Source organism: Melospiza georgiana, chromosome 8 (genome assembly GCF_028018845.1).
Source record: "Melospiza georgiana isolate bMelGeo1 chromosome 8, bMelGeo1.pri, whole genome shotgun sequence".
In the NCBI taxonomy this organism is placed as follows: domain Eukaryota; kingdom Metazoa; phylum Chordata; class Aves; order Passeriformes; family Passerellidae; genus Melospiza; species Melospiza georgiana.
Window position 1 is genome coordinate 14568327 of NC_080437.1, and position 15877 is coordinate 14584203.

Genomic DNA, 15877 nt, shown 5'->3' on the forward strand with positions numbered 1-15877 from the left:
TTTGTGAATTTACATTCTTACTTCAGTGTGACACTTGTAGTACATGTACTCAGCTTCTGTTCTTGTATAAATGTTTCTCTGATTGTCACTTACAAAATCCGAGTGTCTTTTTTCTTTCTCATGACTAATGATGTGAGTGTTCAGCTGAACAAGCTGGGGTTTTGGCAGTCTGTATCTCTGTGTCTTAGAGCACAAGATACATTTTCTGATCTCTGGGAAATAACAATTTTTGTTACTCTTGATCATATTATTGAAGTACATCCGGGTTCCAGCCCTATCGCACTTGCTGTGCTTATGTATAAACCATAGTCTGAATTGATTTTCTAAAAATAGTATAATTCTAAGGTTTGGTGGTGGGTTTTTAAAACAAAACAAACTATTAAACAGTTCTCAGTTTAGGAAAGTAGCTACTTAAATCTATCTTAAGAAGTTTTTGAATTTTGGGGGGTTGTAATAAGCTTTCCATTTCCCACAAAATACAAATAATTCATTTGGCCTTTCCCCAGATAAAATTAATAATTAAATAGATTTTTTTAAAAATCAATGTTTCTATTTGTTTATTTTAATTTAAACGAAAATTACAAGATCTCATCAATAAGGACTTTTTACTCCGTGTCTAGTGATTCTGGCAGGCAGTCTGAATATTATAGGGAAGTGCTTCACTTGATTTTGATAAAACTGCTTATCAAATAAAATACCTTTTTAATGTTATCCTTTTTTACTTTATTAGTGCTTTGCTCTACAGGCATAATTATCTGTCATTGTGTTCTTACTAGAATTCTCAGATACATTTGTATAGGTTTGATTCCTTCTTACTCCAATCTGAAACAAATTAATAATGGGTGTGGTGGATGAAAAAACAGAAAGATACAATAAACAAAGCTCCAAAAGATGCAGTTTTAGTTTTTAGTGTGGGACTAGACCTTGGTAAATTTTGTGACAAGACGAAACTTCATAGAATATTGCTTACATGCTCATAAGTGAGTGAAAAAATAATCAGTTTTCTGCAAGTTATCAGAATTTAGTTAATTTAGGTTACATGCAAAAAATGTGAGTATCAGTAATAAGTTCACTACATGGGTAAGCAATTGCTGGGGGCATTACCTCTAATGGTGATGTAGATGGCTGAGTTCCAGACTTGCATTTGTGTCAGCAGCCAACAGTTTTTATCTCATATGCATTAATAAGCTGGCAAACTGTTATGCCTCTGCTGCAGAAGGCTACCAAAAAGATCCCTTCAAAGACTGGCAATTATGCATGTTTATGAAACAATGTCCCCTTCCCTCTGTCCCCAGCCCCAAATCCTACTTTTCCCAAAAATACCCTTCCTCAGCCTCGTGCACTTTGGTGGTAGTCAGCGAAGTCCAGTTAACTCTTCTTGTTTCTGAAAAGCACAATAAAATAGTTTAAGCAGTTGGCACAATTTAGCTACCATCTATGTGGCATAATGAAATGCTAGGAAAGAAAGCATTCAAATTAATGCATGCCAAATGCAGTACAGTGTTATTAAAATAAAAAATACACCACACCTGGTGGCCAAGCTATTTCATTTGCACTGAGCTAAACTGTTAATACCTGGTGGTGCTTCTTGCTGCGTAGACATTTTAAAATTTATAATAGTGAAAACCAGGACTTTTTAGAAGGCTACTCTTGGTTTATGCACATCATGGATGGACCAGCCTCATTTGTACAGGTGGATACATCCCAAATATGGGGGTAGGAAAGGGGAAGGTATCAGGGTATTTGTTTGTATAAGCCTTTTTCTTGTTATACTTACTAGTGTCTTACTTCTGTTTGTCTTGTTCTAAGTGTTCTTGTCTTCTCAAATCTTCTGCATCTTTCAGATATCTGTTCCGTAATAGGTCTTTTCTGAGAATCCCTGTGGCTCCTAGGCCTAGGTTCTCATCACTAAGGAGTTTGAGGTTGGCCTGATCTAAGGTTGTCCTTCTCGAGCAGTATTGCGCACTTTGTGCTTTTTTTACGTTTGGATAATTGCCCTAAGGAGAATTTGCATGGTAATTGTAATGCTACCATGCAAACTGCTGTCCTAATGGCTTGAGTTTGTAACTGCTTAATTTTCATTACTAATTTGTGTTTCCCAGCATACAAATATGAAATATTATATTTGTGCTTTGTTGTCCTTTGGTTTACCACCTTACTATTCATTTTGTTTATTTTCACTGGCAATGAAGACTCCCAGCATTTGTATTTGTAACATATCCTTCTGGAATATGGTTTTACAATGACATATTATATACAGTGGTTCAATTACTTTGATATAATATGCATCTGGAAGCTTCTTTCCTATCAACTTCATGACCATTCTGTTTATAATTCATATTTGCCATCATTTTTGGAGCAGTCATGTACCTGGTGTACACTTACTTCTGCCACTGTACATTGCATGGTGATAAAGGAATGCATTTAAGACTGTTGGCAATTAGTGGGGCTTTTTAAGTAACTGTTCAAAGCTGTTTTATTATTACAGTTCAGACAGGCATAAATATTGCATGTAACTTTGGTATTGTGGTGGTTCAAGTGCAATTTTTTCCAACTCAGTTTTAAATTTCTTTTTAAAAGGCCCTACATGGAAGAGCCACGCCACGTTAAAGTGCAGAAGGGTTCTGAGCCACTCGGGATTTCCATTGTGAGCGGAGAAAATGGTGGAATATTTGTTTCTAAAGTAACAGGTGGGAGCATTGCCCATCAAGCTGGCCTTGAATATGGTGATCAGTTACTGGAGGTAATTGTTTGCTTCCTATTGCTAAGGTTTGATAAATCTGCTTGTATGGCTGCAGCCATATCTGCCTTGCCCAAAACAACTATGTTGTGAAACCTTGTGCACTGTGAGATGTAGCAAAGGGTACACGCTATTGTAATAGTCCATAATTGTGATTGTTGTGGCATTTTCAGGGTTTATGATAAAAATCATGTCTTTTGATGGTATATCTTCATCTTGTCTTATACAGATGTAATTAAATTTTAAGCAAGTTAGTTTCCATCCTTAATCTTCAGTCCCAATCCCATGCTCTGCCTGGTAAGGGGAGTACATCTTCAAGCAGTTGGCTGTTACCAAGTTTCATGCTGTTGTTACTGTGCCATATTCTTAGCTAAAGATACCTGGTTAACAATTATTTATGTAGGCTCAATGATGTTTCTGCATACTGTGTTAGATAAACACATGGAGTAGCCTTTTATAAAGTACAGAACTGCTTTTTAAGTGTAATATCGTGTTAAAGCACCTTCTGTTGCACAGTGTGTTTCTGATACTAAAATAGACCTGAATAGTTCTGAATTTATCTTTAAATTCTGAATTTACTCATATTAGTGATCTGAATCAATTTGTATCAAATCATAGCACAGCTCAGAATATGTATGTCTTGTAAGAGTGAAAGTATTGTTAAACTCCTTGTCAAGTTACAAAATATTTGAAAATTATGATTATTCCTTCCAAGGAGTAAACCCTAGAACTCACTGTATAGCAACATTTTCATTCTCCCGTTTTCTCCAGTGGGAATAAGTGAGCATTTAGACGTTACTCTAGTTAGGACACTGAAAGAATGAGCTTGCTGGTTTCCATTTGCAAACTTGACATTCTGGTTTGTGCAATTTTCCCGTAGTTTAATGGAATTAATTTGAGAAATGCTACAGAGCAACAAGCTCGACTAATCATTGGGCAGCAGTGCGACACCATCACTATTCTGGCTCAGTATAACCCACACATGTATCAGCTTGGCAATCACTCACGGTCAAGGTAAGGCTGGCTAGACCTGGAAAAAGACAGCTCTCCTGTCCACACAATTATTTAGCTGATAGCTAACTTCTGTACACTTAATATGTTTGCAAATGCGAGCACGCGTGTGCTGAAAAGTGTGATTGCTTTGAAAAATAATTGGTGAATGCATGTTTGTCAAAAGAAGAATGCTGGATACATCAAAATATATTTTCTCTTCTATTTGGGCATAATCCCTAAATATACTAACATAAAATCCAAGATGACTTCTTCCTAGGATTATGAAATTTTAATACTTCCAATATTTTTTACTTTTTTTTTTCCCCAAAATCAGAATTTCCAATGTTAATTAGAGAAGGCAAATGACCTGGTGAAATTAGCCATCTGATTTTGATGCATGATCACACTTCAAAACGGAGCTTTGTCTTTCTCATAGACTTATGGTGAACATATGTTTTTTGTCATGCCCATTTGAGTTATAGGGTTTGGGTTTTATCTCTGTTACTCTAAAATTGACTTACAGCCAAATTAAAAATTTTGAGTGGAAAATATTTAGCATTAACCCAGAAGTCTTTTCTTCTGTTTTTTTTCCCCTGTCTTAGTTCTCGCTTGGAACCTGTGAGTAATCATTCCACCCCGCAAGGCAGCGGAGCTGCAACGCCTGACAATCATTCCGTGATCGACACTGTGAGTGAGCAGGACGAAGGGACAATGACACCCCCATCCAAACAAACCACTCCAACTACAAGTCCCCGGAATTCCTTAAGGTAGAGAGGGAAACTTCTGTCTTAAAGGAAAATAAATGGTCATGATTGGCATATGAAGGGTATTAAATCCGGAAGTGTACTCCTGTGAATGCTGTGTCTGGTTAAAATAAGTCAGCAGAAAAGTTAAGTGGACCCCAGGATAGAAATGTACACGTTTTCAGACTGTTTCTGAAAGATCTGCAAGGAGTGAAGAAAGCTTTCTGCAAGATTGGTTTAGTTGGAAAGGTGCTGTTTGTTGTTGAATACTCTGTCTGTAGGTGACCTATTCTGAGTAATATTTATATAAATATGTATTCTTCAGATGGCAAGTTGATTTTATGCATGGCAAATTTTTCAATTCTAGTACATGTTATTTCTATTTCTTTCTGTCAAAAGGGGCCCTGTGGACACAAACAAAAGGACCCCTGAACCTAGAATTGTTGTTGTTAAAAAATCCCAAGTTGATCTTGGGATCCAGATATGTGGTGGAAACCTGTATGGAATCTTTGTCTCAGATGTAGATGATGACAGCCCAGCAAAAGGACCTGATGGACTGGTCTTGGGTGACATGATACTTGAGGTAAGCAGTGCACTGTCTGCAGTGCACTGACTAATGGCTGGGATGGCATAAAGAGGGAGGTGCCAAGTGCTGTGCGGTCCCACAGTGTGGAATGTTCTGTGAGTGTGGAGTTCCTGCCCCAAAACCTAGGTAAGAATGGTCAGAAAGCAAACTTGAATTTTGGCTCTGCAGAACATGAGGAGCTCGATGATGTGAGCCTGGAGTACTATCACTGTTGATGGCACAGGATGCCTCAAAGTTGAAAGGACTCACATATGTCTGCCTGTAATTACTGACAACTGCTCCCTTCATCTAAATGGCAAGCTTTGAATCCCATGGCTGTATGTAGGAGAGAGGCAGGGATGTAAAAGACACTGTGAAACAGAGAACAATATTGATCTTACCACTATGAAATTCTAAAGAGATTTTAGGGAAAACCATGTATTGTGTCTTTGACTCTGCTGTCTGTATCTGAAATGACAATATTTATCTACTTGTCAAGACTGTTAAATCTTTGAGCTTTTCAGATACAAGTGAGCACCGAGACTCTCCCTTTGAACTTCTAGTGTCCAGATTTTGCTTTGTAATCATGTTTGACTTCCTTCAGACCACTTGCTACCCCTAAAAATAATAATTTTTTCAGTGTGAATTTTATGATTCTCAGCTTACACTTGGAAAACTTTCTCAAGAAGTGCTCTCTCACAGTACCTGTCTGCTGTTTGCACTTGAGTTTTTTGTTTTCCACTATAATGCCTCAGTCTCTTGCTAGACATCTGAAGGTGCAAACTGTAGTTGAGTTTTAAGTGACAAGACAAATATAGAAACTGCAAGTGAGAAAAACCAATTGTGCAGGTTTTACAAGCTCACCTACTTCTATGGCTTGTTGAATACAATTTCACATCTAAAGGTATATTTTTGTGTTTTGCAGTACGGGTCCATTGACATGCGAAATAAAACAGCTGAGGAAGCTTATCTTGAAATGTTGAAGCCTGGAGAAAATATCAAAATAAAGACTCAATATAGGATAGAAGAGTTTAATAAGATAAAAGACCTTCCTGGAGATGGATTCTACATCAGGTATTTGAGCATGACTGGTAATGACAACATAAGGCTGTTAGGAAACACTGCCATGTTTTTTTCAATTTGAAATTTACTGATTTATCCAGCTATTCCCTCACAGCAAGTACACAGTCTAGTATAGCAAGTCTCTCTCTCACTTTTCACTCATGTATTCCTGAGATGTAGAGAATGCCACTAATCTGTTAACTTTTTTCAGAAAAGGGGTGTTCTTCCCTTGAGTTGATAGAGACCAGTTGCAGAGCCTGTTTGTCTTCCTTTCCAGAGCACTTTATGACCGTGTGGCAGAGATGGAGCAGGATTTAAGCTTTAAGAAAGATGACATTTTGTATGTGGATGACACTCTACCACAGGGAAATTTTGGTTGTTGGATGGCTTGGCAGCTAGATGAGAATGCTCAGAAGCTGGAAAGAGGACAGATTCCCAGTAAATATATGTAAGTGACCTCAGTTACAGGATTCATCTTTAAAAAGTATTTGTCTTTACAAGTCTGACTAGTGAGATGCATAAAAGACTTGCTTGCTTCTGTTCTTTCTGGAAGATTGTAATACTTAGATATGCCATTTTAAGGATGGCATTCTTTAATATACATTGAATTATATATATTGCTGTATCAAGTTGGTTTTAATGCTGCTAAATAGTAAACTATAAATGACAATGTCCTGGGGCACATCAGGCACAGCATCACCAGCTGTGATACTGTCAAAAGTATTAAAAATATAACTTTAAATACCAGCCATTTTGTGTGTTTTATTCTAGGATGGATCAGGAATTCTACAGGAGACACAGCATGTCTGAGGCTAAAGATGAAAACAGTTCATCTAAGACATTGTCAGCAGCAGCAAGGAGGTCATTCTTCAGAAGAAGGCATAAACATAAGCGAAGTGGTTCCAAAGATGGAAAAGATTTATTGGCTCTGGATACAATCAGTACAGACTCGATTCCTTTCTTGGATGGCAAGTACCTTTCTTATACTTGGGAGGGTTTTGCCTTTACTTCTCTTCCATTTTTAAGAAGGTGTAGCACAGCGCAACAAATACTGTTACTTTCTAATTGCTCTGAATACAAATGGTGATCATTATCTCTAATAAGAAATTTTTTTGTATTAAATTACAGGCCAGTGTGTTTCAAAATATTTTCCTAATTTCTCCCTGAACCTATTAGCATTATTATTTCATTTGGAGATAGAGATTCTTTTTGATGCATGGTTTTGATCTTCCTTTCAACTATTGAATTTCAGTCCAGGTTGCTTAGTCTAGACAGAAATCCTGTGCACCACTCAAAATCTTCTCTTTTATTTCTTCCCTCCTTTAGAAAAATCACATTAGTTATAATGCTTACTGCCTTGTAAGAGCTCAACAAATCAAGCCAGATATATCAAATATTGTGTATTGTTTACACTTTTAGGGATGATTGGGGAAGATGAGGGTTTCAATTTTTTTTTTAATTCAACAACAGGTTCAGTTAGAAAAATCTCTAGTTTCAGCTGTCAAGTGGAAAAACTTCCATAATGACCATATTTTGTATTTTGCCATCCCTTTGCCATCCCTTGCGGAGGAAGTCTTCTCATAATTCCTATAATGATGCTTCTGCTTGTTTGAGGAATGCCTGGAAATGTATGCTTTTACAAATAAATATCTTCTGTGTGTGTAGATTCTGCAAGTTTGGCTTATCAGCGTGTCCAGAAAGTGGACTGTACGTCCCCTAGGCCTGTCCTCATTCTAGGACCTTTACTTGATGCTGTGAAAGACATGCTGGTCAAAGAATCCCCTGGAAAATTTTGCAGGTGTCCCCTTGGTAAGTATGCCAATGCAGCTATTTTACCCATGCTTAGAATACACAGTAGTAACATCTGTATAAATCAACAAAATGTCAACACAAAGACGGATAACGCCCCAAGAATCTGGATTTGCAGACATTGTCGTCTCAGGCTTGTTCTGTGCCTAAGGAACAGTAATGAAAGGGGCTCTCTTGTGTGCAACAGAGGTTATGAAAGCTTCCCAGCAAGCCATAGAGCGGGGTGTGAAGGATTGTCTGTTCATCGATTACAAACGGAGGAGTGGACATTTCGATGTGACAACTGTAGCTTCAATAAGAGAGATAACAGAAAAGGTGAGTCAATTTTAATGCTGTAGTTCTTTGTACAATTTACATACTTATGTTGGGGGCTGGAAATTATGTTAGCAGTGTCATCCTTTAAGATATTCAGGGAACTGTTCTGCAGGTTACTAAATAAAATAAAACAAAGCTTACTTTTGCATGTGACTATTTAAAATGAGCTCACCTTTATAGAAACTAGAAGTGTTCTTATTCTTTTACAGTATTACTAAATAAAGTTAGAAATAATGTTCTTAAATTCCATGCTCTATCACCTCCAAAAAAAAGATTTAATTTTTTTAACTATTCCATTTAATGCAGTCTTATAGAATATAAACATCATCATAATCCTGGAGACAGATGTTTACCTGAAGTCTGTTCACTGCTTACAGTTTTCAATCAAACCACATGAAAGTCCTATTAACACTTGTGTTTGCTCATGATTTCTGAAAGAGAAAATTAATAGGAGTATTTAAACTTTGAAAAAGTGTAATGCATATATTTCAATCTAAGTTTTCATGCTATAAGTTCTTCAAGTATGTTTTTTTCCATCAATGCATGCTTTTGGTACTATGAATGCTATTTCTTGCAATTTTTCATCTATTATCTTTTGTTATAAATCCTTCGGGTACAATTTGCTCAGTAGTCCCAAAATGCTATATGTATGGCAAAATTGTTGGGTTATGATTTAAGTGGGGGAAGAAATGGGGGATTTGCATGTGTGCTTGTGCTTTTTAACTGAATGAGTGTTTTGCATTTACATTTGATCTTAGGATTGTCATTGTCTGCTTGACATCGCTCCTCATGCCATCGAACGGCTCCACAGTGTTCATATCTACCCTATTGTAATTTTTATTCGCTACAAAAATGCTAAACAAATCAAGTAAGTCTGTGAGGGGTATAGTTCAGGGATGTTTATTCTACCTTAAAATAAGTCTAAGTTTACCTTTATTGTTTATTTCATCCTAGCCATTTTAAATCTCTTAGGACATCCAGGGAGATTGGCTCACTTGGTCAGAGCCTGGTGCTAATAACACCAAGGATGTGGGTTCTATCCCTGTATGGACCACTCACTGAAGAGCTGGGCTCAGTGATCCTTCTGGGTCCCTCCCAACTCAGAACATTCTGAGATTCTGTAAAATGGGAAAATAGTCCTTATAAAACCCACTATGAGGTATAGGGTCTTAACTTCATTTGGGTTGCATGACAGTTTAGTGAATCTATCAAAGAAATACATAGAGACCAAACTGAATTTCCTCTAGGAGGATCTTTCCTGCTAACCTTTGTGGTACATTGCAAGACTGATGTGGGTGAGGTCCATTGACATGTTGACCATGAGAAAGAGCTTTTCTTCATCTTCTTAGAAGGGCCAAGAGTATGGGTGCAGTGCCAATTGATTCATAGCTTCAGCTTTCCCACCTTCATTCTCCAGTAAACAAAGCAAGGGAAGTCCCCTTTTGCCACATAGTGCAAATACTGTGGTCTTCTCAGGCTGTGTTCTTTCAGTAATTGTGAAATTCCTGTTTGAATATAGCCAGGAACAAAGCACAGGACGTGCAAATGCCAGTCTCTCCCCTGATGCTTGAAAAAGCCTTCACACATTTTGATAGATTGATTTGGCAAGAAGGGAAATCATCTCCCAACATGAATATTGAGGAACATTTTGCTAAAAAAATCTTATACTTGTGCTGTCTTTGTATCTAAAGTTGAAGACTTCTTATATTCTTAATCTGTAGGTAAATTTGACTACTATCTATTTCATAAAGAAGATAAGTATCACTACTTTAATGTAGAAACAGGACATAGAGCAATGAGTTGTATTTCATTACCACTATAGGATTGTGATAAATGGAACTGTCGTGGCTTGACCACCTTTGGAAATGAAATTGTGACCGTTACTGCTGTTTCCTCTTTTTGGAAAGGGACAATGGTCAAACTAGTCAAGCAAGGATTTCTGGCCATCATCAGTATAAGTTGCACATTTTGTCTGCCTGTTGTGTGCACCAAAAGTTTGTTCAAACACCCTTTTTGATATAGCAAAAGTTGGCATTCTCTGAAATGCACCACAGCAATGATAGGTTAGTTTAGTCATTATGTTTTTAAATAATTATTTTGGCATTTGTATTTCTCTGTTTTTTCATCTTTTATTTTCAAGAGCTTGTATAATAGAAAAGAGGCATCTCAAAAATGTGTCATAGATATGATAACATGAAAATACTAAGTTTACTTGGTGCTTGATACTTCACAAGCCCTTAGAGTGATGCTTATGCCCAGCTTTGTGTAAGGAGTACTGGCATGTGTATGAGATGATGATCCAATTCATATGAAATGGGAAAACTTATATTCTTTCTTCATCCACTGCCTCCCAGTCTCTCAAACTTTAAAGAAATACCATCTTGGTCTGAGAGCAAGTAAATTTGTTAGCACTGAAATGATCCTGATGACTGTTGATGCTGCTGAGACACAGTAGATGGCACTCTGGGCCAAGGAGTCTGCTTGCATGTGAATTAGCCTTTCCTGTTTGCCCAACTAGAGGCACTCTTTTCAAGTCCATAAAAAAAATTACTCTCATACAAGGTGTTTCTTTTTTTTTTTTTTTTTTTCTCTTTTGTTTGTTTATTTTTTCAGAGAGCAAAAAGACCCAATCTTCCTGAGGGACAAAGTTACACAAAAGCATTCCAAAGAACAATTTGAGACAGCTCAAAAAATAGAACAGGAGTATAGCAAGTACTTTACAGGTTAGTATTTAATAAAAGTTTCAGTAGGAACACAGTGGTAATTTAATCCATTTGCATTTTAATTCAAGAGATCAATGTCCTTTCAGTGAGCAGCTTGGTTTTTTCATTCTGCCTTCCCTTTTGACTAACTCTTGTTCTCTTATTTTATTTTACCAGAAGAGGAAATGTCAAGATAGAAATCTCCTTTGTTCTGAATATTAGAATCTTATGATCTAAAGAGATTCTGAAAAGGTTTCATTACTAGCCAGTAGTATAGAAAGTATGGTCAGGATTTGATGATTTCACATAGTGTTGTCAGTGTTATACCATGTCAGGAGTAGAAGAGTTTTCTAAATTGTAAAAATCAATCAAAACAACAGAAACTCCTGGTAGTTTAAACTAACAAATTATGATTTCTAAAGGTCCTTTCCAAACTCAACCTCCCTTCTGTAATTGTGTGATTTTGATTTGTGAGACATACTTTAAATGTTTCAACAATGGAAAAAAAATTGTCCAAGGCTTCTTGAGCATGCATTGGAATTTGGAATAATTAAATTCAACTTTAGAAGCCTTTTTAACTTCATAAAATTATGAAATCAGTCTTGGATTGTAGTATTTTTACTGGAGAAAAAAAAAAAAACAAACCGTGTTTGGAGATTCTCTGTTCATTTCAGAGTATATTTCCCTGTGGTTCCACATACCTAGAATTTTATCCCCACTCTTTTGAATGTATCTTGATGTTCGTGGCAACAAAATTTAAAAAGAAGAACAAACATTCTATTAGCCAAAACCTAACTTTTCATCTCCTGAACAATGGGATTCTTACAAAAATATTTTGAGGCGTAACTGCCAATGCGGAGAGACAAAAGGGTGTGTTTAGTTTAGAGCTCTCTCAGTGGATCCTGAGAGAAGCCATGTTCTCAACAAATGTTATATAATAGCCATACAAATGTTTTTTACATGGTGCATACTAAACCTACAGAGAACGTGACATGAACATGGCCAAATTACATCACCACATGTTATCTTCTGCTTCTTGTTTAGGCATTTGTGGCATTTTAGTCTGAGAGAGTCTTATGTGTGTCTTCTGTTGGTACCTCTGTGCTGTGGCCTCCAGCTGTCATCAACACTTCCAGATGCTGGTAGTCAGAGAGAGTTGGTGTTCAAATTGCACTGACACTGAAGTTTGTTGAAGTTATAATACTGTACATGAAGTAAGCCTGTAGATAGTATCTAGATAGATATAGGCATGGTTTATCTATTAGGTTACTCATGGGGCTATAGGTCATACTCTTTAACTGCTTCATGGAGTTCAGTTTTTGACTAATGACTTTCAAGTTGGCTTTGTTTCCTCTACCAAGTTGTGAATACAGTGTGTAATCTGAATCACTTGTTTTGCCATTTGTCATTTTTCATAGACCTTTTCAGTTACTGTGTTCTGTATCCGAAGTCACCTGACATGATTAACTGTAGTATATATTGCAGAGCCAGACATTATATATTTGTGTGACATCCTATTTTCTCTTCTCAAAAAGAAAAATTATGCCTTAAGCTGTGTAAGACTTTCCATAATTTTTCAGCATTAGTGTTAGCTGTAGCTAGAGGCTTTGCTGGCTGACATATTTCTTAAGTCAAAAAGTTCCTCTGTTTTTAAGTATTGAGGACAGTATGTTGTCCTCTCATATGTCAGTGGTGGCATTTTACTTTTTGTTTAGCAAGGATAGAATAAAAGGTTTTCATTTATCTTGTGAATTGATTTTCAGGGAGTTGCTTGCTGTTGGCGTTTTGTTCCTTGAATCTGGTTGATGATAAGAATTGGAGTAGCAACCACTGCTGTTTTATTTAGCTCAGCAATCTGTGAGCTGCTCATAATTTACTTCTAATATTTGTAAATAGTGTCTAGTTGCTACAGCTATAGTCTCTATGTATATTACCCCGTAAATATAAAACTCTTAGCACCACATGTTGAACAGAGGTTTATTATAGCAGGTTCTGACCATCTTTAGACTTAAACTTTGCCACCTGATGCCTCTGAAAATAGTACATGGAGGCTACTTACAAAACAGTTGTCTTAGCTGATTATAGCCATCAGTTCCTTGACTTCCCTGGATTGTTTTAGGAGCTAGCAGAAGAAACTGTGCAATGAATGCTTGACCTCTTTGCTCTGTTTATTCGTTTTTAAATAGAGACATGCATCTGTCAGATACTGAGTTGACTTGCTTAATTCTGATCTGTTGATAAACACTTCGGATATAAATGCAGAAGACTGTTCTTGGTAATTACTCATAACTGTTTGCTCTCATCTCATTTGTATGTGGGGTTTCCTCTTCTGCAGGCATTGTCCAGGGAGGAGCCCTTTCAAGCATTTGCACTCAGATTATGACAACTGTCGACCAAGAACAAAACAAGGTCCTGTGGATCCCAGCTGGCCCACTGTAGATTTCTTTTGCTGTGAAACTACTTTCCAGATGTAAATAACCAACTAACTTTCTACCCAACGGACTCAGTTCATTTCTGTCTTTATAAAGATATCCATAAGTGATTTCTGTTTTGTGAAGGGGAATGATAACACTGAACACACGAGGACCTGACGAGGCATGTGGGAAGGGTAGATCATCACTTCACCAAGCTTGTCTCTCACATCGTACGTGTACACTTGACAGGTCGTCATGAGGGTGGTGACCTGTATGTACTTGTCCATGAGTAATGAATTTAACAATGCTGCAAAACCCTGTAGAATGACACGTTTACAAAAACCTTTTCAAAGTATTTGGTTCTTGCTGTTTACTTGAATGTCTTTTTGTTTTGTTTTGTTCTTTTTTTAACTCTGTGTCCTTTCACTTAATGAGGTAACTCTCCAAAATGGAGTGAAATTTCTTAGAATGAGCGGATGGTTTATGCGCAATGTGACTCTTAGTTACAATTTTGACCATTTCTAAGCACATTGTTGACTTGACAACCAGGTAATAATGTGGGATTGAATCGGTACGTCTTGGGAGTAAGCTCAAAAGGAAGTAGACCCCTGCACAGGGCAGACCACTGTTTGTATCCTGTCAATGCTTGTCTGTCAAAGATATCGTTTCTTGTTTTATGCATGAAGCTAATATTTAAACATCATAATGTATCTAAGCAATCCAAGTTTAACATGTGTTGACAAGTAATAATTTTTGGTTGTTGGGCCTGGATTAAGTACAGGTGGGGTAGAGTTATAAACTAGGCCTAGCATGCTGTGTTCTGTCACTTTTAGATATTGTAAATATGGAAAGCTTATGTTGGTGCAATTTTGCAGGGTAATTCTTAAGCTTTGTACTTCAGTGTGTAGCATTCACATAGACTGTTTTTATTTAAGAGCAGACCCAGTTTTAGGGCTTTGGTTAAAAGCCTTTAGAAAGGTACTAAATTGTTAGTGTTTTCACTGTCAAAAAATAAGTGATGGTTTAGTTTTGGTTGCAATACTTATTTACCTGTTGTACCAAACTCTATTATATCGGTTCCCTTTTTGGTTTTTTGCACTTCTGACTCTGTGTTCCTAACACAGGTTTTGTACCTGTTTCTTCTGTCTCTTGTGCCATGTTTCCTGGGTACTGTATTTTAATTGTTTTTAAAATATTATTTGAGTAGACTCGCTTCTCAGTCACTGTTTCTAACATTTCATTATGTAGGGTTTCTAATTTTACACTACAGGCTGTAATTTTGCTTCTGTTTGCAGCTTTTATAATTAAAAAAAGGGATTCTTCTTGCACAGTTCATCAAGAAAGATCTGGTCCTAAATTTAAATTCTGTTTTACAGTTGGTATTTTATAGTTCAAAATACTTTTTATAGTATTTATGTGGTTATATGCTATATACAGTATTCTGAACTATAAAAACATCTAAAATATATATAGTATTATACCATACTATTATAATACTGTATATATAAATTAAAAAATATTAAATTGAATGGGCTAATTAGTAGTTGAAGTACTTCTCATGGTGAGGGACAGAAGTTGTTTTTTGTTTATCTCAATTTTTTGTTTGTTTTGTTTGTTTTTTAAAGTTCGAGATCATAGTAGACTCCAGTGGTACAACTGAAACAGACAGGTACTGTTCTGACATGGATTTTTCTGTACTAAATGAAAATGTCACTTTGTATCAAAAAAAAGTTAAAGAAACTGATTGCTAAATAAAGGTCAATTTCTGTAACTTCACTTGTGTATAACGGGTGCATAGAGCTCATGCTCTTCTTAACTCTGTTTACTTGAGTCCTCATATGAGGTTTGAATTTCTGACTAAAATTGGTATACCCACCTGATAGTTTCAAATACCCACCTTGAGAAGAACAAGTTTGTTTTCTGCTGTTGCCTATCCTGGGATGTATAAATACCAGAGATGTTCACAGACTGTAGGACACGAGAAGTTAAAAAATGTTAACACAAACCAACATTTATGTTCTGGCCCATTGGTGTTAAGGATTTCAAATGGAAATGCAGCTGATTTGGATGGAGGCTTTAACTGAAGAATGAGTCTATCACTGATATTTTCAGGGGAGTGTCACTGGGGAAAAGTGAGAATATTTGCTCAAAGGCACATCGTAGAATGCTCTCAGTTTTTACACTTGTGACAGTCCAGTCTCTTTTGTTCACTGAGTTATCCAAAAGCCTAGGGAAGATAATTATGTACTAACTTTTCTGCTTTATCAGTTTCTTTATTCTCAGATGCCAGATAGTCAGCTTCAGCATGAACCCAGTTTGTGGATGGACAAGTCTTGTAATCTGCATAACTAGTAATAGCCTTTAGTCATAAGGACTTGCACCTTACCTGCTCTTGAAAAAGCCACACCACGGTAACAGCATCTAATAGGGGATGAAGAAAATGAGAACAGGCAGGTTCTGGCAGGTAGGTGACAGCCATACATTGCATATCTTCTGATCACAACCAAGTAGAAGTGAAGTCATGAGTGAACACT

General features: G+C 36.7%; 1 protein-coding gene across 4 annotated transcripts in view; it reads left to right on the forward strand.

The window, feature by feature from the left end:
• Nucleotides 1-15119, forward strand: part of DLG5 (discs large MAGUK scaffold protein 5) — a 97102-nt gene extending 81983 nt beyond the window's left edge. For 2 of the 4 annotated variants that reach the window (XM_058029045.1, XM_058029046.1), the window contains exons 22-34: nucleotides 1845-1922; nucleotides 2581-2743; nucleotides 3621-3754; nucleotides 4336-4500; nucleotides 4876-5059; nucleotides 5967-6115; nucleotides 6381-6551; nucleotides 6875-7071; nucleotides 7769-7912; nucleotides 8100-8227; nucleotides 8986-9095; nucleotides 10841-10950; nucleotides 13265-15119. In XM_058029045.1, coding sequence (XP_057885028.1) covers nucleotides 1845-1922; nucleotides 2581-2743; nucleotides 3621-3754; nucleotides 4336-4500; nucleotides 4876-5059; nucleotides 5967-6115; nucleotides 6381-6551; nucleotides 6875-7071; nucleotides 7769-7912; nucleotides 8100-8227; nucleotides 8986-9095; nucleotides 10841-10950; nucleotides 13265-13368 — 1837 coding nt within the window. In that variant the 3' untranslated portion in view covers nucleotides 13369-15119. The remainder of the gene's footprint in view (nucleotides 1-1844; nucleotides 1923-2580; nucleotides 2744-3620; nucleotides 3755-4335; nucleotides 4501-4875; nucleotides 5060-5966; nucleotides 6116-6380; nucleotides 6552-6874; nucleotides 7072-7768; nucleotides 7913-8099; nucleotides 8228-8985; nucleotides 9096-10840; nucleotides 10951-13264) is intronic. The other 2 variants (XM_058029047.1, XM_058029048.1) reach the window with 1 other exon arrangement.
• Nucleotides 15120-15877: the final 758 nt, after the last annotated feature.